The following is a 22,920-nucleotide window of genomic DNA, read 5'->3' as shown; positions in this document are numbered from 1 at the left end:
CGTCCCCCGAATCGGATATACGGCCCTCAGATTGCACTACGCGCCAAAGTGCAACTCTTGCCCTGCCTGTTGGGGGCGTTGCCCTGCCGTCGAGGAAATCATAGCGCCACCACTGTGTACAACATTAGATAGTTTCAAGGAGTTTCCTCAAAAATTAGAGTAATTCCAAATACTCCAAATGATAAAAGCTATTTTATGGAGCACCAATATGTACAACATACTAGCATCATGTTGTCAAAATCAACTCACTGTGCAATACGCATCACATAAACAAATACGCATATCAATAAATTAAAATAAATTTTTCAAGCTTTCATCTAATCTAAGTTGAGTTCCAGTAATACAAGAAACCTATAATAGATCTATAAAAATAAAACATAAATTTCTGCTATAGTAAATATGGACAAAGAATACACAGAATATATTTCTAAACTCATGAAATTTATAGTAAACTTGATCTAAAGAAACATGAAATGTACGAAACTATAGTTAAAATTTCATATACCATTACAGGACAATCCAAGATATAAGAAGGTGTAAAGTACGGTTTCTATAAAGGTTTCATCTATAATAATACTGCAAGAGAATTGCTACATATGTACATTAACATTACAATTTACCTTTAAAATAAAATGAAAACTATATAACAATTATTCACATATTTAAATTCTAATAATGAACCATAAACATAGATTACCCACCTACTGTAATACATATTTCTTTTAACACTTATTTGGTCGTATTGCAGTTTTGCTATCTCTGAATCTTTTATAGCTTTATACTAGTGTCTGCAAAACTAAGAAAAGCACACAACCAGAAACTTTCAAGTTGTGACCTCTCCAAAACTTCTCTATAAAACGCAGGTCTGGTTTAAGATTTCTAATACCATCAGCAAGTTGATTATATGGGACTAAAGTGCTCTAATAACCAAGTGTTGTTTTAATGCTTAGGAGTGACTAAATATACTTATGTTATATTTGATATCTTAAAATTAATGTATGTTTCTACCATATAATCTAGCACCAAATCCATGTAAATGTCCTATTTTAAAAAGTTTTAAAGGTTATGACATTTATGTAATTAAAAGGTTGTATTAAAAATATAAATTAAGCCCTAAATAATAATAATATTTATAATCAACACCAATAATAATAATGATGATGATGAAATAATGATTAGATAGTACACTAATCTTCCGACAAAAGTGCATTTCTTCATCGTCCATCATCCTTATGTCAAGGTAGTGTCTTTATGACCACAAAAGGAGTTGAATCAGGCATCTCCGGTATTCAATCGTCAGTGCTCACAGTGGCAGCTTTCCTAATTATCATCTTAACGTTACCAGATGGGATACTTTTTAGTTTTGTCCATGCTTCATAATGTGTCAAATTAACAAACTTGTAGCTGTTAACTTGTAAGATTTCATCACCAACGTGGAGCTGTCCACTGCGATCTGAGATCCCACCTGTGAAGATCTTCTTGACTGTGATTGGTAGATCACCTTTGGGCGACCCACGCCCACCCTCAATACTGAACCCAAGGCCAGCTGCTCCCTTGGTTAGTGTTATTTCAGTGCTGCCTGCTGGAAGATCTATGAAGTACGAAACGTAAGTGATTAACAATGGAATCATGTGTTTTTTGTAATTATTGTCTGAATAAAACCCCAGAAATTCATTTCCACTGACATTACGGAATGTAAAAACATACTGTACAGTGAACAAAATTCACTTGAAATAAGCAAATAGAAATTCTATATATTATAAATAATATGATAAAACATTAACATCAAATTAATACAAAATTAAAAATACCATTATGATGATGATGACTGAATACTACTTTTGAATCCTTAATTAGTAATGTATTAATAATCACTTAAATAATAGTTAATTTGAATAATTTTTTATTGGGTGAGTTTAGACATTCAATTTTCCATTCACAATAAAAGTAAAGTCATTCATAGTTGAATAATAGATTAACATACCTTCATCCTCCTTTTCAATGTGCCTAGACACAACCAAGACGACGTCTATCTTATTTACCTTAAGATAGGACAATGCCTGTGCATGAGTGACGTTCTTCAACACTTTACCACTGACTGAGATCAGTCTATCACCCCTTTGAATGCGTCCGTCTCGATGTGCTAACCCCCCTGGAATCAGCTTGTGCACCTAGTGGAAAAATTAATATAATGTATGATATCTGTTGAAAATGTGTGGGATTGTTGAGAAAATACAGAAAAGAAGAGGTAAGGAGCTGGAGAAAAAAGATTTACAGACCTGACATGAGAATATGAAGATGCAGAAAAGGAGTGAAGAAGTGGAGGAAAAGAATGAAAAGGTAATATAAATGCTTTAACCGCAGAAACAATCAATGGTGATTTATTGAAAGCCATAAAGTAAAGATGAAGGGATTGAAAAAGAAATAAAGGAGGTACAGATAAGAAAAAAAGAAAGGTGATGAGATGAAGATAATGAGAAAAAGCGAATAAGAAATTTGTAGGAGCAGTTTTTTGAATTTCTTATTAAACAAGGTAGACAAGCTAAAACATGGTAATAATGTAGCCGAAGACTTTTTTCATCAAAAGATCACTTACTGTGATTTCTTTCACTTCCTGATCAACCCCACCAGCTAATGTTAGTCCTAGGCCTTGCTTCTCATCCTCCTTATGAAGAACAATCACAGCTACGTCGTCATCTTCAGGATGTTCCAAGGCATCATTGGCTTCGTCTAGTAACTTGTCCAGCTCAGCCTTACTTAGGAGAACTGTTGAGTTAGAGGCTTCTGATTCTGAACAACTGAGGCGTTTAGAATGCCAAGCACCTGAAATACATAAAATGTAAACATATTTTATTATATATTTCTTAAAATGAAATTAGTAAATTAATTTCTTTTAATGATATTAAAATTATTATTATTAATTTGTTGTTTACGTTCATATATTATATTTTAAGGGATATGAAATTTATTAAATCTCACCAATGTAAGATAAAAAAAAAATAATTTATGAATATAGCAGTATACATATTATCACTCACAAAATGAAATAAAATACACAGAAAATTACTCTTCTAATTATTCATGGACACCATTCAACATAATAGCATTTTTTATTATTCCACATTATAACACTCTCTGATTTTTTGCCTAAAACAGTGTTCAAGACAAGTAAAAACAATAAGTTAGTGTATATTGTTTGATATTTTTTCACCATTGTAATCTTTCTTGATCAATGGAATATTACTAGTAGTAATCATAATTTTCATACACCTTTTTAACTACTTAAAAAACAGAATATTTTCCATAGCTAACAGTAGTATGTTTTAAAGTAGCTAATTAACTAAAAACCTCCATGTATGTATTGCAATGCTATAGACAGCTGTAGAGGAACTGTGAGCAATACCTGTCTCTTATACACATCTAGATGTGTATAAGAGACAGGCGCTTATTTGAGTAGGTTTTATTAGGCGGCCATTTTGAAATCCAAGATGGCCACCATAATGACCTCGGATGAGGTGGTTCCTACCAAAAATTGAATGCTATGACCATAAGGAGCATGTAAAAAAAAATTGATGCTTTTGTCCGGAACGTCCACATCCATCTGCTAAGCTGCCGGACTAATATTACTAGTAGTAATCATAATTTTCATACACCTTTTTAACTACTTAAAAAACAGAATATTTTCCATAGCTAACAGTAGTATGTTTTAAAGTAGCTAATTAACTAAAAACCTCCATGTATGTATTGCAATGCTATAGACAGCTGTAGAGGAACTGTGAGCAATACTGCTTTAAGTGGTACTCTCACTGTGGCTTGATTAACAATGTTGAGCCCGGATTCATCTTTTTATGCATTAAAAGGTAGGTACAGGTATTACTATTGGCACCAATGCTTTTAAAGGCTTTTCATGTTGTCAACGAAAGCAATTATATACAGCTCTATAATGAGCTTTAATATAATCGTGAGCCCATTATTATTATTATTTTACATGCCTGCTAAAATGCAAGAAATCTTTAAAAATAATGCACCATGTAATCAAATACTTACATATTTGTTGACTGTAAATTCAATTACAGTATATTACAGACACAGTGTTTAAAGGCCAACTCAGTTTTCAGGTCGTGAGAATATTAAACATGTTAATATTCTACGACGTGACTATCCCCGATGCATCCGCGTTTAAATCACAAAGACCCAACGCAACATTAAATTGCATCAGACTGTGTTGTGCTTGCTGTCTGAGTTAGCCTTAAGCTGTCAGCCAAATAGCCAAATCCTAATAAAGGCTGAACTTACTAAATATTTTCATTCAAAATCAGCAATAAAGCTAATGGAATTAAAGCTGACTTATCAAATTTCTATTTGGCTTATTATTTTCATAACGAATTAGCCAAATTGTTAAATACCTTTTTCCCAGCTTAAACCCTGACCCTCATCAAATTTTGGAGCCTCATGAAAAATATTTACTATTTTCTATTTTTCAAAAAAAACAAAACAATAATTTTTCCATAAAAAAATAAAAATAACGACGAACTGAAAAATTGTTGTCAAAGCCTAATAAGAGATGGAAACGTAAACGTAAAAAAATCTTTTCATTCAGTTTTGAATTCTGTTAGCCTACAGTTATTTTTTTACTTCATTGTGGGTAAATATTATAATTTTTATTTTCTAAAATTTAATCTAAATCATATAACGCAAATGTTGTTGCTAAACTGATCAATACGCCATATTCTTTTTGGTCATGAACAGAAGACCCGTCTGCCTGACAATGCATTCTGAATTGAATGCCTTATTATCACATAAAGATACAAGGAAGTTTTAAGCAGAAACGAAATTGTACAATAACACAGTAGCATTTACTGTAATACTTAACAATAACAATGTGCCTGATCATCAACATTCAATGTTTACAAGCATTGCCTTATAGTCATGCAGAATATACAACATAAATAATTTTCAATATATAAATATTACATTTTACAAGTACTTAGTAATGCACTTCATTCATGTACCTATGAAAATGCAAAAGACAAAAGAACAATAGCTAATAAATAATGGAAACAGGAAAATCAAATTACTAGTTATCCTCTCCGTAATATTTTCACTGCCAGCTTGACGTACTGCAGATTCAAGAAACTGATCCATGAGAAAATATTCAACGATAGCTCACCAACTCATAGCTAATCAATCATTCGCCAACCATAAGTGGTTTAAAATGTACTATGTTGTCGTGTGTATTCGTACGGTGATAGTAACATATGTACTGTAGCTGAACAGCATACAGGGAAGTTAGAACAGATATCATAAGTTAATTATTAATGGGTGGAGAATTGTAGGTAGGCTGATAACAGTCACCAATGACTTATGGGATGTCACTTGAACTGATTATAGTCATTCATTCTGGTATGGAATAAAGAAACATGATAGATTGGTTAAATGTAGCTCTCACGGCCTGACATCATTATTAATTTGAGCCCGCAATCATTATTCTATTTCCTGTCATTATTAAAGTGGTGCAGTGCTAACAACTCTCATTTTTTTGTGTATCCAAGAATTAGGTAACTAGATGTTGACATCATTCTCATTTTTTTGTGTATCCAAGAATTAGGTAACTAGATGTTGACATCATTTATGATAAGTGGCCACAATATCTTCCATTGAAAAAAAAAAATGTAAACTATGAAATATTGGCATTTAGGGTTCAAACTAGTGTGAACTACCCCAGAGCCTGTCAACTGTGCAAGCTGGGGTTTTTAAGCACGGCTGGCCAAGAATGAATGTGGTTCGATAAGAACCTTAATGGAAACCCACTGCCCCCCCACCCAAGGCGATTGAATGATAGAGTGATCATCTATTAATCACTCCAGATGTCCACTGAGAATGGAAACATCTTAATGTTTAATATAGTCATGATTCAACATGTAGGCACATAAAGTTTATACACAATCTTGATTATTAGTAAGTACTGGCTGTGATGTATCTAACATCCTGGTGCAAGAATGCAACCTTTCGACAGACTTGTATTAGATTTTGTGATAAAGTTAAAAGGTTTTATACTACAAAAAAAAATACTGATCTAATCACAGTATTTTTACTATTATTTTCACAAGACATTTAATAACCCAGTATCAATAGGGTAAAGGTAGGAGAATAACCCGTAACTCGCAGCATAGTTGGGTGTGGTCCGTGACTACTTTAGCTGCTGTAGAGAGGTGCTTACTAGCATCATGTTCATAACAACAGAGGCTGAAATGAATCACAGCATCAGGGTAAACAACTACTTTTCCGAGATGCAATGGTTTCTTTAAGGTGCACACAAGCAAGAAGTGTACACTGGACCTCCAGTTTTAAGTTCTACCCAAGCAGACTTGGTTCGACCAACACTACCTTGGGCCTGGAGCGGCTTGAACCAGTACTGCTGTACTTAGCGGCACCCTTGCCAATACTACTTAGCCATTCAACTTGTATTGTATTGTCCTTTCAATGCAACAATACAGTGAGCCACTTTTGTTATGTTGGTTTAAGTGTATTGAACTTTGGAGTAGAGAATATAATTTAGAGGGAAACCCAATAAGCCTTGGAAGGAAATGATGTCAAACCAATGGTCAATTCATGACATTTTTACAACAATAACAAGAATTGCACATATTGGTTGGGTTTGACAACAAGAAAATCAAGTCTACTAAAAATAATAACTAACTATAACTCAAACAACTACAAAATATATAATATAAATAAAACATTAGAAAATCAAACCTTGAAAATATAGTGTTAATTTAAAGTTATTATGTTTAAATATAACATAATTTATATTTAATTAATTTATATATATTCTTTTAAATTTAAATTTTTCAAATTGTTTCATTTATTTATTTATTTTTTTGATCAATGATTAAATATTTTGCTATATATTTTTGTATAACACTAACTTAGATAATTGCTTTCTGTATTTTGTTAATTTTGTTTTATATTATAATTGGCCTATATTATTTAAAATACTGTATTTATGTTAAACCTAGGTTCACAGACTGTTATAGTGATTAAGTTTCCTTTTGTGTCACTGGCCACTCATTCAATTTATTGCATTGCATTCTGTATAAATGTATTCCATCATTGTATTGTACTTTGTTTAAAGAAAAAGTATAAAGTTCTTTACATTTAAAGTTTAATTAATAATGTATGTAAATAAAATATCACAACTACCTACTTAAAAATGTAACAATTTGGTGCAAGATATAAAGGGTGCTCTATTTACAAGGCTAATCAATATTTGTTATAGAAGTACTACAAAAGATTTTAAAAATGGGGTTCATTGCAAAGGAAGCAGTTTGGCGCAGCTGGAACGATTTGGTTTCCCAACCCCGAGGTCGGGGTTTCAATCCCTTGCTGTGCACTTTGATTGTGTCCTTGAGCAAGGCACTTTATCTACATGGCTTCTCTCCACCCAGGAGTATAATTGGGTAACTGGAGGGGTTGCCTGCTACTGCGCCAATATGGCAGCAACACTTGAAGCATGTGGACCCAATGACTAGGGAAACAAATCGCTTTGTAACCTAATGGAATAGGTGCTATATAAATACCAATAATAACAAATAACAATAAAAAATAAAGGGGCTCATTTGTTTTGTGGAAAAAGCTTCTAGAGGCTCTATTTAAAGCTGGAAATTTACTTTTATACAAATCTTCTCCTTTAAAAGGGGGACCACTTTTAAGGGCTCATGTTAATTTAAGTGGCTTTGTATATCTATTTATTTGCTTATATTTGACAGGGGTATTGTTGTGATAAATTCATTTTATAACAGGTCTATGAGTTAAAACAGTTATACTTGGTATCACTTTTACTCATTAGTACTTATTATTTACAAAGAATCCCAAGAGTTTTGTCAAATTCCTAAAGTGCCATAATTTTGTCCTTCCATAAGATAAAATAAGTGCAATGAAATTTTTGATGATTTGTTTGACATTTTTACATTGAATATTTTAAGATAATTTTTAATGCTTATCTGAATATTTTTATATCTCTAAATATTTTTTAAATTAAATTTGCTCATTTACTGATTTTTACACATTTTTCTATATTTTAATATTTATCTTTTGATTTTTTATCTTTTTGAAGAATTTTATCTTGTATGTTTTTGTGTTTTTCTTGTGAAGGGCCTCCACTCGACAGTGATTGATTTTACTTTTGGAGTGTCCTGTCTCTTTTTTTGTACTTTTGTGATTGTTCTTTGCCGTTTCTGTTTATGTACATTTTAAATGTATATATACCTTGAGAAACGTTCAGGAGCCAAAATACACATGCTTAAAAACCCTATCAGTGTTAATTAACATAAAACACAAAATTGTGTGGTATGACTTCCTATATATTTTAACATATGGAGCCACATAAACATATAAGGTATTCTTGTATAGGTATGCATTAAAATTTCACCTACATTTTTACCAACATCAAATTTTCACTCATCATAGACTGATTACTAAGTGTAGTCAAGTATTTCTCTATGAAAACATTTTTGAAGTATTTATTACATGTTCAATTTACATACCTGAACATCCAAGACACCTTCGTAAGGATCATCTTCATAATCTTGAGAAAACAGACGACTAGGAAAGTCTGTTTGATCATATGTCATGACCTTAGGTATGGTGTCAGGACTGGTCAAATGGTCTTCTTTTGTTTGTGGTGTTGGTTCTTTTGAAAATGCTTCCTTCTTTATGACATTCTTGCCATGAACTGCTACAGGCTCCTTCACCACTTCTTTGTCAGATTTGGTGGTCTTTGGATTTGCGGTGTCTGATTTCTTTCTCAATGGAGAAGTCTTTTCTACAACTTTAGAAAGGTCTTTTCTTGTAGTATTTGTCTTTCTAGGTGATGTACTTTGGTCCTTATATGAAATGCCATCTTTGCGTTTCTGTTGTCCAACAGAACTCATCTTTCCTTTTACCTTTGTATCTGTGTCTTTGGATTTGGCAGCTGGAAGTCGTTTCGGAGATGTTTTATCTTCATCTCTTTGATAAGTTCTCCTCTTAGTTTTAGGTGATACATCCGTTTTTGTAGTATTTATTAGTTTTTTTGGGAGTGGTTCACGATTCTTTAATCTCTCCTGTTCTATCTTCTTTTTTGGAGACAACTGAGGAGATTTGTTTTTGGATTCCTGCAGCCTTGATGCTGCTTGGCTCTGGGAGGATTGCTTGGCACAACTAACAGTCTGGTGTTTTTCATCCTTATTCAAAGAATCTGTCTTAGAGTTGGAACTCCAATTAAATCTTCTGCCATACAACTTTGAATTATTGGATATTGGTATTAATGATGTTGTTGACGATGGAGTCTTTTTTGGTTCTGAAGATCTAGAAAGCTTATTTGACTTACTTGCATCAATCACTGTCGACATTTTTTTAGGTACTGCTAATTTCATAGGTTGTCCTTTATTTCCCTTTTCAACTTTACTACTCTTTGTACTTTTGGGTGAATGTTCCTTATTGCTTGGGAGGTCTTTTGTAGCTGATATATTTACATTCTTTATTTCATTATCTTCAGTTTTAGAAACTTGCTTGGTATTTTCATTTACTTCATCATGATCTACATCGTCACACTTACTTAAGACTGGTGACAACAATGAAGGAGATGGTGTTGACACATTTTCTGATGAAGGAGATGATGGAACTGATGGGGTTGATGTTGATAATGGTATTGATGGAGATGATGGCGATAATGACAGTGGTGTTGATGAACATCTTGGAGGTGAAGCTTCTGTATCAATGCTTTTCTCTATTTTTTGCTCTATGGTCTCTACATCCCCAGCAATTGGTGTAACTTCTAATTGGTTGTTAGACAAACTGGGTTCTTTTTTACATTGAAAGACAGGTTCCATTTTAACAGCTACTGGGACATATTTACATTCTTCTATATTATCTTCTTTGACATCTGTCTCTTTTTGTTCTTTTAAAATTGTTTTTGAAAATGAATGTTTCTTCTTGACAACACTTCCAAAAAGGGCAGCTCGATCTTGAACTCCACCTTTCCTTGCACATTTAATCTCATCAGCTGTAAACTTTTTATCGAAATGTTCATTGAAAGTTGGGGTCTTCTTCAGGGGAAACCTTTTACTGTGCTCAAAGAGGTTCTTAGAAGAAATCACATCTGCTGCTGTTTGTGACTGCGCTCTCCTGAGATGAACTGGTTTTACTGGTATTACAGGCCTCTGGAAAACAGGAGAACCAGGTCTATCAAGGTCAGCAAATCTTTTCTGAAGATCTGATGATTCCTCATTTTTAACTACTTCTTTTAACACATTAACTGATTCAATAATTTCATGAACACCTTGTCTTGGGGATGACTTCACATTTGAGTTTTGTTGTTCATCAAAAGATACAGCTTTTAATTTAGAAAGCAATAGCATTTTGGCTTCAATGTCAAGATTAGCCTTTTGCTGTATTTTTGGGTGAATATTGTAGGCAAGTGATGAATCTGGTTTGATATCTAATTCACATTCCACAGTTGGCAAACAAGTCGCTTCAATAACCTCCTCTAAAGGAGCTTTTGAATCTAAGTCAGACTTTGTAATGTTGGAAGACTTAATATTTGCGGAAGTAGATTCTAACCTATGTCCTATTTCTTTTATATTCCTTGGTGATGCACTAACAGATTCATCAGTTATTGATGAGTGGTCTTCATATTCACCAGAATACATCAATAATGAGTTATCACTGAAGCCTGTTGGAGGTCTAATTACTTCACCAGATGTTCCTTCTAAACTTGGGTAGTCTGAGGAGTCTGTAATGAAATCATCTCCAAAGTCACTACCATCCGACTGCAGATGTTCATTGTTACTCTCAGTGGAATCTTCTAAAACTGAAGCAAATATGTTATCAACAACACTCTGTAAAACCTCACAGTCTTGATTGCTCTGGTAAGAGACATCATTTGATTGGCCATTTACTTTGTCTGCATCCATAGTGCATAATGTATTTATATCATGTTGATTAGAATGTTTTGGTTCCTTTAAAGGCAAATGATCTCCTTTATGATTTCCATCTTGGTCTAGGTCAGTACTGTGAGGTAAATCTTCTATTGTGGTTTCAAGACTATTATCTAGACTGCTTTCGGGTGTCAAAAGATCATCAATGTCTGTCACAGGAGGATCATTGTCACTCATATCAACTAATGTAACATGAAGACCATTATTCAATTCTTGCAAATTGGAGTTCACAAGATCATCAGATTCTGTTGTAGACAGCACTCCATTCTGATGGTTTGCCTGACAGAGCAATGGTGAACACTCTTGTATGGATACTTCTTGCTGACTCTCTGTATCAGAATTTTGTTCAGTATCAGTGGGTTCAGTTTCTAGCATTAACATTTCTCCAATATCATCATCAATTGGATCAATGTCCGGAATGGAGAGATCTTCTTTTGGAAGATGCTTAGGTTTCGGTTTGTTCTTCATGCTGATCAAGTCACGCAAACTTGATAATGCTTTTCCATGATTTTCAATTGATTTCCAGAATTTGAATTCAAAACCATTGCTGCTTTTGTTTTTTGCATTTAAAGCAAGTTCATTTTTTATGCCTTCTATTTTACTCCAGAAAACAGACTCTTTTGCTGTGCTATGATCTGAAACTTTCCTTCCATTCTTAGAGAGAATAAGGTTGAATTTTTCAGGCAGCCTATTAAATACTGAGACAACATCAGAATATGATAATCCTTCAAGACTTTTGCCATTAATCTCAAGAATCTTGTCACCTTCAAGTACCTTCTGTGTTGCTCCACCATTGTTAGCACGTGCTACTGGGCCTTCCTTGTGGATAACCTGGACAAAAACCTCAGTAACATGTGTTGGTGAGCTTGACGAGCCCTGAATGTCAATTCCCATTCCAAGGCGCTCACCATGATTCCTTTGGATTTCTACAACCTTTACTGAGTCTCTGTCAAGATGGTAAAAGGAATTTACAGAGTTCTCAGACTGATCAAATTTAGTAAATTCATCATTTACTTCTTCAGATTTCATTGCTTCTTCATATGCCTCTAAGACAGCTTCATACTGAGAGACTAAGTCTGGTTTTTCACTTGAAATTTTTTGAACTCGATTATCATTGCATGTGACAGAGACTGTCCCATTTTCTGCATTTTCATGTACATTTGCAGACCTGTTTGGTATCTCCATTATCTCCGAATACAGAGGTTCAGCAGCTATCATTTGTGCTTTTTCCTCAATGAGATCAGAACTATGTTTGCTCTGTATATTCCTTGACTGTTTTTTCACTCTATTTCTTGGTGAGCTTCCTAAAACTGCATCATTGTCATCAATGATAGGTTGTAGATTACATTTATCTGGTGAGACCATCGCCTTCAAGTTAGAGTCTTCACTACTGTGAGCAGAATCTTCTGCAGAAAAACGCTTAAATGGAATCAATTCATCCTAAAAATAAAAGATATATTAAAAGTGAATATTCACACATGTATCAGATTAAAATAAAACACCAAAACTAAATACTTAAAAAGTAAAAGGAAGATGAAAGAGCTATATGTACCCTAAAAATCAAACGGATCATTTATATCTTTTATAAAGAAAAAATTTATGAATTAGATTTGGTTTCATATTTATCTAATGTCATTCCTTATGAAAAAGAGGCATTATTAAGTATATTTAAACATAAAAAGGAAGCACTCAGACAAGTTAGTAGGAGTAAAGAATTATAAATCTACATTAATAATAAGAGGAAATACATAAAAATAGCCAAAATTTGTATAATGATTCACATGCAGTACATGAAAGTCAGACAATCTACAATCGCTCATTGCATTCTTTCTGCAGACAATTGAAAATTTGAATTATACTATTCAATAAAACTGGTTTAAAAAAAATCTGAATTATATTACTCAATTTAGAGTTAAGCCCGTCTTAACTTTGCTGGGCGTTCAGACTAGCAGGATTAGTCAGGCACGAAAATTTGCATATTAATGAGCCGTAACCAGGAAACGTGTTTCAAAACATTGCGCGCGAAATGTACGCTCGCGGCACATGTAATGCTGTTTTGGTAATTTTTTTTACCTGAACCCGACTCCCCGCAGCAATTAAAGGCCGGCATAGAAAAATTAAACACGGTGGCACGCCAGGCCTTGTTACTATAGGAATAGTTTTCAATGATTAAGACAAAATTTAGGGACTCAAATCTAGTCTATAAAATTGTGTATTCCAAGATTTTTACAATGTGGCAAGAAGTAGATTATTGAAATTCTGTCACCAACTGTTTCACTAACATAAAAAAAAAATGGCATAATCTGTTTTCCAAGTAGCATACTGTGTGCCAACAGTCATCATGCTTTCTGCCGTCATCAAAGCATGCTCTTTTAATAATGGTATACTGTCGCCATCAAAGCATGCTCTTTTAATAATGGTAATTATTAAAAAATATATAAAATATATATAAACTTTGTTTTCTAAGATGTAAACAGTAGACCAAGGATTTCAGGATTCTACTACTGCTGCCTACAGGTTATAAATTTTTAATAATAACAGCAAATAGTATTTAAAGCTACTGTCACCAAGATGATATGCTCTTTCTCAATAATAACAGTAATAATCATAACTTATTGGCCATTCAAATGTCTACAAGAGGAAATTGGGAGACAAGCTGAAAGTGATTACATGTAACACAGATGGATGAATACAGTGCATATTACTAATCTAATAATAACATAATACTAATAATAGCATAACAACACATATGCTACAGTGTGTGCTACATACAAACCTAACATTGTTTATCATTGCATGCAAAAATGTTTATCCCTTTTATGGCAATATTACGAATGGCAAAATGGCAAAGTAATTCAAACCAGTGTATTTCAAGATTGCAATTAGTTTCTAATAGAATTACAAAAATATATTTAATATTAGTTGCAATGGCAAAAAAAGGTGTATCTACAAACAGTAATAAGAATTATTAATTGGATAATTAGGAATTGCACATTTCACAATTTTGCCATAAAAAGCAAAGTAATACTACTTTTATACTACTACAACAATGAACATTTTAGGGCTTGTTTTCTGATACTGACAGTGTGACCTACCACTTGTGACCAATGCACATGTTTACTAAGCTGCTTTTTCATAATAAACAATAACACATTTTATTACAGTGATCTCAAACTAATACACTTTTAATAAAACTTAAATTAAAACAGAAATACAATTTTTTTGTTAAAGTTAAATAAAATACAATGGTTTCTCAATATATCCTTAAACTTTACCTAGTGTTATCTTAATAAAATAATAATACAGGCATCTCATTTTATTAATTAATCATATAATATGGTGGAAATATTAAGAAACATTGTTACCAGAAGAAATTTTAAATTTTAAATATAATAATAATTTATTAGTAAAGAAGTCAGTCACTCACTATTGGTTTAATAAGCGCAGGTAAAGTTTGATAACCATATGCTGAAACTGGAGACAATGGTTTCCCTGAAAAATAAAATATTTTTATTTGTTAAACCGAAAGCAAGATACAATAATATAATAATATACAGTACATATTTATACATTGCATTTTGCCAAAGAATGTAGGATGGTCACTAAATTATATATAGTTTAGTTTAGTAGGTGCAATCCTCTCTATTCTCTTTGGGAATACCTTACTGCACCAGTCATGGTAGCTCCATCATACATATTCAACTCCTGGGATATGCAATGCAGATAAAATGCCTTTCCTAGCAGATTGACTGTATACTTTGTATTTTTTATTGTATAGAAAAAAAAAACAGAGAGTAAGCCACATTTGTCTAAGCAGCAATATAATCAACATCTCAATAAATATCATCACGTAGTCTGTTTGCTAAGCCTGTGTTTTTGGAGCATGCATATGTATAGCAATTCAATGCTTTTCATCCAACAAAAGAGATTTTATTTATTTATTTATTTAACTTCCTCTTACAATGGTAACTCTTACAGCAAGGCTGACATTAAGGAAGTATGTCCTCCAAAATTGCTTTTTCAACTAATATAGTATAAAACAATGCTGCCATGATGCTGCTCCTGCTGATATCTAATAGTCAGAGGGAAAAGGTGAATTTTCGAATAAACACTAGGGCTGCATGCAATATCAGATTTTTATTATGAAATTTTTTTTTTTCATTTTGAAAATTTCACTTTTAAATTACATTCTATTGTTATAATTTTTACTTTTGATCAGCAGTGGGCCGTAACAACAAGGGGTTTTCGAGCTAAAGATGGTAGACTGGCCACCCAAATTGAGTTTTTTTTTTATCATTTTCGGGGAATGAGACGAAATTTGTGCATATCTTGTCCACCTGTTATTACAGAGTTTTAATTGTCTAAATTACATTATAACATAAACAGAAAATCCAAACCTATGTAAAGGCAAATTCTCTGTCCTTTATTTACCTGTTAAACTGTTCACATCTGTTGCCTGTTTCATTCTTGATGAAGGTGAATTTACGACTTGTGGGACAGAATTCCTTGCTGGTAATGTTGGAGGGGTGTCACTTTTAAACCCTTTCATAGGGACAGCATACAATGGATGGCTTGTTGGTTGTGGTGCAGGTGAGGGCACAGCAATAGCTTTCTCCATCTCAAGAGATGAATCCTGATGGGAAAATCATAATGTTTTGTTGGATACTAGAGTATGTATGTAAAAAACACTATACAGAATGTAAGTATAGATTTAACATGTGGATATTTGATTTATAGCCTCTACATAGGTAAGAGCTATTTCTGGCTAGTTAAGTTCTTGAGATCATATATTACCTTAAAATTTTAAAGGATTTCACAGCTAAACCCATCCTTTAAACAATCTTTCTTTTTTCAAACATTTGATCAATCTTTATACTAACATCATTAGAGAACTAGTGAGTCATAGTCTTGTTGGCTTTGTGCCTTAAATTACTGAACATCATGTTTGTTAAAGAGGTTTTCAGCTTCAGATAATAATGTACTCAAATTATGGTTGAGTTCATGTTGGCTAACAGATACTTCAGAGTTAAGGCATCATAAAAATCATTACATTATATTATTCTCTGTTATTATTATTGTTATTATCACTATTCATACTATGTCAATTATTATAAGCAAGGATAACAATATGAAGAAAAAAGAAACTAAATAGGAAAAGTGATACTTCTATCAGCACTAATAAAATATACAAGTATACAATAATGTAACAAATAAATGTGACTAGGAAGGCTATAATATATCATTAAAAACACTGATCTTTAACTATAAGAATATACATAAAATGAATATAAGGTTTGTGCTTACATTGTACATGCATTATAAACATTAAATAAACTGGCACAAGGGCTGTGCTCTACTAGTTACTGCAAAATTACAAGCACAGTACTTGTAATTATACACATAACAAGTAATTTACTTTATATCAATTGATAATTTAATTTGATAATAGATAAAAGAAAAAGTCTACTGTGCTATATAACTAAGTGGAAACACATTTTTTCTATTTCTACTTTCAAACTCTTTAAGTAAAAATACTGTAACTTAAGTAAGATTTAACATTCAGTATTTCAACTTTTTTCAAAAAGTATGCAATACCTATCTAATATTGAATGGCACATAGGCAAAAATGGGAGCTACAAAACACTTATAGCAATAAGCATTTTTCTATTTACAATATGTTTAATTGGCATACAAACAGAATACAATAATTAGAAAATCACAAATTTCTGCACATCAATTGAATAATAACCCAACTTACACTTTCTCCACTATTGCTGCTGTCATACTTAATCATTTAAGAAACAATGTTTAAATTTTGTTAATAATTTGAAACACATTTAAAATTGGCTTAGGCCCATTTTCATTTTTATTGTGTGTAAACTTGTTTTACTGTTTGATATTATAAGCTGGGAATTAAGCTGAGTATACACTAGATTTGTGTTTGTCCGACTCAACAATGACTGATCAGATTATGATGAATTAAACAATACAACACACAATATAAGGAAGGACATATGTTTTGTTTTATCTATACACTATCAGAAAAAAGTCTGGTTAAACAGTGTATTGGATTTGACAGAAGAAAAATATGGACTGTTTGCCAAGCTTAAGGCCCAGCATACATCACACACTAAAACAGTATAATGTATTTGACAATGATGATCTTACCCAGAGTAAAGAAGGAATAGATATTTAAATAAATAAATGAATACAATTAATTTAATTAAAAGTAACAAATAAAATGACCTTTAATGATGATATGCAATCTAATTATATTGCACAGTAGGCTAGTATTTAAGTGATAAATTCACATCAAATATCTTACAGGATCTTTGATTTTTTTTGGCCCTAGCCTTCTTCATTTTTACTGTTTTATTGCCTTTTTTAATGTGTCAGTTTTTTCTTATGATGCTTCTCCTTTTTATATATCTTTATTTATACATACATTTTATTGTTAATCCATTCTGTAAGTGGCGGGTTACCCGCTGTTGGGTGTAAATAAAATAAAAATTGTCAATTAACATGATGATGAAATAATTGACAAAAGCTTCATTTAGGTTGATTGGGGAAGGTTGTTTTGAAGTCAGTTTGTTTTAATATTAGTCTTACAAGGAAAACCCTGATTATGAGTTTACTTTTAGAATTACCAATCTAGATCATCTTTTAAATAGCAGATACTGGATCTTATTCAAAATGCTCATGTAATTGTATCCATAAGAATTAAAGGCTTATGACATTTATCTACCATACAGACACTTCTGAAATATAGCGTAATTAGTAAAAATTGACAAACAGCAAACCAATTTCTAATCAAATAAATATATTTATTAATCTAATAATCAAAAAATTAGAAAAATCACAGAAAACATTAAAATTAACAAACTAAAACATATTATTTAGTCATAATTTTAAAAAGACCACAACAGACTCAAAGGTGGTATACAGAAGATACGTTTACTTAGTAAAGTCATTTCGGTCTCAGGAACACTTGTATCGTAATAAAACTTAGTCACTTACAATTGGGTTAGGATATCGGGCAATCTCTATAACCACTTCTCCTTCGTCCAGGGCGCTGAGAATCCTCTGGGCTTCATGTAGGTCAACATTTATGAGGCTTTGTCCATTCACCTTCAAGACCTCATCCCCATACCTGATGCAAGTATAAACACACTCCTTTTCAATAATGAATAATCACTGACACATCTAAGACAATTTCAATAAATATATAAATTCTTGGTATAAAACCTTTAATTGGATAAGTAATTTTCAACCAACAATAGTACTTTTCAGAAATATCTATGTGGTGTACCACAAGCATTAATATAATTATATTATTACTTCACCACGCAAAACTTCAAACAATAATTGAGGCTTGCCGCCAAAACTACCATCAGTGACAAAAACATGATAATTGCCTTTTCTATATATTCATATTAAATTAAAAATGATGGGTAATTTAGGGCAATTCCATGGTAAAAGTGTGACATTCAGAGACCAATTTTGAACTTCGATCACATAATTTTTTATAAAAATAATTAAAAAAAAACCAAACAAAATTTTTATTTACAACTACTACTACAACATCCTTTATAATCAACAGTTTTTTTTAACGGAAAAATACATAAAATGGGTATCTTAAGGAGAGTATATGTCCATATTTATAGGCAATGTTTGAACCAAAACTAAATTTACTATACTGAAATACTTGACTGTAAACTGACAGAAATAAGGTAAAGGTAAAGGTAGGAGAATAGCTCATATCTTGCAGCGTCATTGTGCTGAATTGCATGTGGGCGTGGTCCGTGACTACCTAGCAGCCGTAAAGAGGCGCTTCATGGTAGCTACATGTTCACATCATTCCACAAGGACAGGGACTGAAATAAACCATAACATTGGGGTAACCCCCTACTCTTCCGAAAGATGCAATGGGTTCTTTAAAGTTCACACGAGCCAAATGTATACACTGGACCTCCATTTTAAGTCCTTATCCTTGGTTCTACTGTACCAACCGAACCATAAGCAAGGAGCGGCTGGAACCAGCGCCGATGTTAAGGCTGTAGCTAGCGGCGCTCCTTGCTTTACTGCTCGGCCAGTCGACTCGCCCTGATGGCGTATTTAATATAGTAATTTACATTAATATTAAATTTTAATTAATATGAAACATTTATAGATTTAATAGACCCATATACATATACCGGTACATTTAATTTAAAATAACTTCATTAATAATAAAATCGTCTATTTTCTATTTATTTTGTGATATAAATGAAAAAAGCAATTTTTGTGGTAACAGTGGACATTTTTACGATCAGTTATTATTAATATTTTCACCTTGTGTTGGCTATTAAAAGCTATTAACTACATTCATCTCTATGAATAAACCTATTTGTATAATACAGTAATTATACTGGTAAAGGTTGAATTAACCTAAGTAGGGAAAATCACTGTAAAATTCAATGAAATGTCTTATTATGACTGTCACACTGTTACTGAAAGGTAACAGTGCGACATATTTCATATTGTTATTTTTCATATTTTAGTTCATTTATAATTAAACATGTATATGGATTAAATAGACCCACATACACTCAATTTGGAATAAAATGTTCAGTTCATTACACATTTATATTTTCAAGATATTTGAAAAAAATGCATTTTATTGGTAACAGTGTGACATTTTTCTTAGTCGTCTTTTGTGATATCATTCATGTGGAACGATTTCCGGAAAATAAAAAAACAAAAGTTAATTTTAATTCACTTATGTATCTATCATTATAAAATTAACCATTTTACATGGACTTTTCCAATATTATAAATATATTGGGAAAAAAACAATATTAATACAAAATCATAATTTTTGATATTATAACATGATCAATATTAAATAATAATCCTATACCTAGAAACTCTAGACATTAAGCTTTAATTTGATACCAAATTTGATATGAAAGACTAAGTTTTAAATTTTGGATTTTTTTGCTCCCTGGCATGGAATTGCCATTTACTGGAATCTATTTACTATTGCCAAAGTTATGAGTAAAATTCTTAGCTTCTCTGTAATAAAGTATACAATACTGCCAGATTCTTATTCTAATTACTCAATTTAACATGTTGCAGCAGTACTATGATTTTCGGATGGCAAGCCTCAATTATTAAAGTATTATAAAATAATTGAAAACTGATTACGGAGACTTGAACTTGTTTGATACTTTTAAATAAGCAATTATTCCTATTTTTGACAAAAGTTTGATTATATCCTTAAAAAAGAATATATTATTTAAATAATTAATTTAACAGTAAGAATTCCTCAACCTCCTGTTTATCATTATTGCAAATATAGCATAATATAGTGAAAAACACATGTAAATTTGAGCTTAAATTTTCTGTAAAACTTAATCAGACAAATAAATTAGCGAATTAACATCACATATCCTCACATTCAAGTATATACGAAATCAGTCGCCGGTCCGCTGTGTGTATACCAGGCAGAGCAAGGTACAACCTCCTCTCATGTGACAAGCTCATGTTTATTCATGAGCTGTAAGGATATTAAGGATATTATTATTATTAGAGGCATATAAATACAATATACATGTACCAGAGTTTCTCTTCCACCCTTGCTTGAGAAGTGGGGGCAAGGTGCTGGACGTAGATTCGGCGCTGGTCTGAGCCTGGAAGTTGCAGACAGACGACACCAATACCAAGGCTATTTCCAACTGAGGGTTAAAACAAAATGGATTTGCATAAAATCAAAAAAATATTTACATATTTTTTATGATGTAAAAGTATATCTGGACGTTTTGATGACTTTGCCAATTTCAAATATAAATAAGCGAATTAACATCACATATCCTCACATTAAAGTATGTGAATCACCACATTTAGTTCAGTCTTCATTATAGAAACTTACCCTTTTCTAGAGTGACACGATGGGTAATCTTAGCTTCTCTGGGGGTTCGGCAAGGTGAGTTGTTGGGGGTACTGTTTGGTGTGTTGATAGGGGATGCCAATGTTTCATTTACATTTTCTGATGTGATGGTTTCTTCAATTTCATTACTACCTCTGTGTTCTAAGCCTACTTCTTGCTTGCCTTCTTTACTTGACCAAACAATATCTCTCATTTTCCTTGTAATGAATTAACATTAAAATCCAAAATGTAGTCAGAAGATGGAACAGTCAACATGTTGTCCAAAATTTACTTTATTGATGTATACATTATATTAATGAGCAAATTACACTTTTGATAAAAGTAATAAATAAATGAACAAATAAATTAATTAATAAACAAAATGATAATAAAATGAAAAAAATAGTAAGAAGTCAAATTTCTAAATGAATAAATGATAATTTGAATGAATTAAATGAATAGATGAATAAAATAATAATTTTGATGTTAAAAACAAATGAACAGACAAACACATTTTGAAATAATTCTATGATTTCTATGATGAATGGTACAGTAATAGTTGGGAGCTTAATACATCATCTCAATGAACTAGCTAATGTTAAAATAATATATCTTGAAACAATATTTATATCAGACCTCACAACAATAAATTCAAACCTTATAAATAAGTATAACATTCAAAATCAAAGTCACCAATACAGGTTTACTGAGATCAAAATGTAGCAAAATAATTTTAATTTGTTAAATAATATCATGTTCATATGTTCAAACACTATCACTTTCAGTTTAAATGTGCCAATATGAGTTTATTGGCACCACTCCAATTGCCATATAAATGCTAAATAATAAAACTAATACAATAAAAAACAAAAAATGAATTGAATCATAACTAAAATTCAATTATTCTCCTTTTCCAGCCTAAATTTTTCCCCTTTTCAAAACCAACAAATTTTTGCGTCACTAACCAGCACATTTTATCCTCCTTAAAACCCCAAACTAGAAGGTTTCTCTCAAAAGGAATTTTTCCAATTTCTAAATATCATACCCCCTTCATTATTTAGCACAAGCTGAATTATCTTTTTAAGTTAAAAAAAAAAGAAATCCAATTATATATACATATATTATTATGTATACTTATATACATGTATATATATTTAAATGAGGAGCACTTCCAAGTCTTCTTTCCCCTTTTCAAGCCTCACTTCTAAAACGCCAGACATGGTGAAACTTAAACAAGATACTAAGGCCAACAATATCTTGACAACTACGATTTGAGTCACAAACGATTTGTTGATAACTGACTCAGAAGTGTACGTCCTGTCGTTAGCCTTGTCGCGTTATTACAAGGATTCATGGCAATTTTAAGTGACGCAATGAAACATGTGACATATATCAATTGCTCTAATTTGTACATTTGGTGAATATTTTCAATATTTCACATTTTAAATGAGGTATTTGAAATCATTATTACATTTATTGTAGAAAGATTTAAACAATATTTTGATAATTTTGTTTTCATTCTAAATTTGACGAGGCTTAAAATATTTCTGTTTTGTAAGAGCAAAGTTGATCATCAAAAATGTCTGAATAAAGTAGAAATGAGATTTGAATGAGAGATGGGCTAAAGCTGATAATGATCGTTTCAGATGTTCCTTACCTTCGAAATGGCCACAGCTTGGGACTAGATGAGCTTGGGCTACTGGTGGCCTGTGATGGCCCTGTGGACAGCTTACTTCTAACTGTTATATTTACAACCCCTTTTTTCGTTTGCTGATTTGATGAAAATGAATGCATGTAAAACGTAATGAAATGGAAGTTATGGAATGTATTAAAAATACAAGAAAATACATAACAAATATGATTATGCAACTAATAATACAAAAATTATTAAATGGATCAAATTAAAATTATTATTACAATGTCATCATTGTAATCGATATATTTTTTCATTTTTTTTAATTATTAATCCAATAATTATATTATCATTGTTTCATTACTTATTTAAAAAGTAAACATCTGTATAGTAAATTATAA

The 22,920-nt window shown here is 31.8% G+C and overlaps 2 protein-coding genes and 1 long non-coding RNA gene across 3 annotated transcripts in view; 1 reads left to right on the top strand and 2 right to left on the bottom strand.

The window, feature by feature from the left end:
• Positions 1-590: 590 nt before the first annotated feature.
• LOC117112742 (pro-interleukin-16-like) lies at positions 591-5,181 on the bottom strand. The gene is made up of 4 exons (XM_033255890.1): positions 5,079-5,181; positions 2,597-2,823; positions 1,985-2,171; positions 591-1,591 (listed from the first exon to the last, which is right to left on the bottom strand). The coding sequence occupies exons 1-4, from the start codon at positions 5,143-5,145 to the stop codon at positions 1,290-1,292; spliced, it is 783 nt and encodes a 260-aa protein (XP_033111781.1). The 5' UTR covers positions 5,146-5,181; the 3' UTR covers positions 591-1,289.
• A 130-nt stretch (positions 5,182-5,311) lies between these two features.
• LOC117112743 lies at positions 5,312-5,664 on the top strand. Its single transcript, XR_004446083.1, has 2 exons — positions 5,312-5,558; positions 5,609-5,664. It is a non-coding gene; the product is annotated as an uncharacterized LOC117112743 (long non-coding RNA).
• A 1,035-nt stretch (positions 5,665-6,699) lies between these two features.
• LOC117112733 overlaps positions 6,700-22,920 on the bottom strand; it is a 34,379-nt gene continuing 18,158 nt past the window's right edge. The window contains exons 9-17 of the mRNA XM_033255880.1: positions 22,544-22,656; positions 20,890-21,104; positions 20,578-20,695; positions 17,997-18,129; positions 15,411-15,612; positions 14,407-14,471; positions 14,075-14,104; positions 8,547-12,419; positions 6,700-6,714 (exon numbers count right to left, since the gene is read on the bottom strand). Of these exons, the coding sequence (XP_033111771.1) occupies positions 6,700-6,714; positions 8,547-12,419; positions 14,075-14,104; positions 14,407-14,471; positions 15,411-15,612; positions 17,997-18,129; positions 20,578-20,695; positions 20,890-21,104; positions 22,544-22,656 (4,764 nt within the window). The remainder of the gene's footprint in view (positions 6,715-8,546; positions 12,420-14,074; positions 14,105-14,406; positions 14,472-15,410; positions 15,613-17,996; positions 18,130-20,577; positions 20,696-20,889; positions 21,105-22,543; positions 22,657-22,920) is intronic.

This window comes from Anneissia japonica, unplaced genomic scaffold (assembly GCF_011630105.1).
Source record: "Anneissia japonica isolate Jap-2015-1 unplaced genomic scaffold, ASM1163010v1 scaffold1078_len308785_cov188, whole genome shotgun sequence".
In the NCBI taxonomy this organism is placed as follows: Eukaryota; Metazoa; Echinodermata; class Crinoidea; order Comatulida; family Comatulidae; genus Anneissia; species Anneissia japonica.
This window is presented reverse-complemented; position numbering and strand designations above follow the sequence as displayed.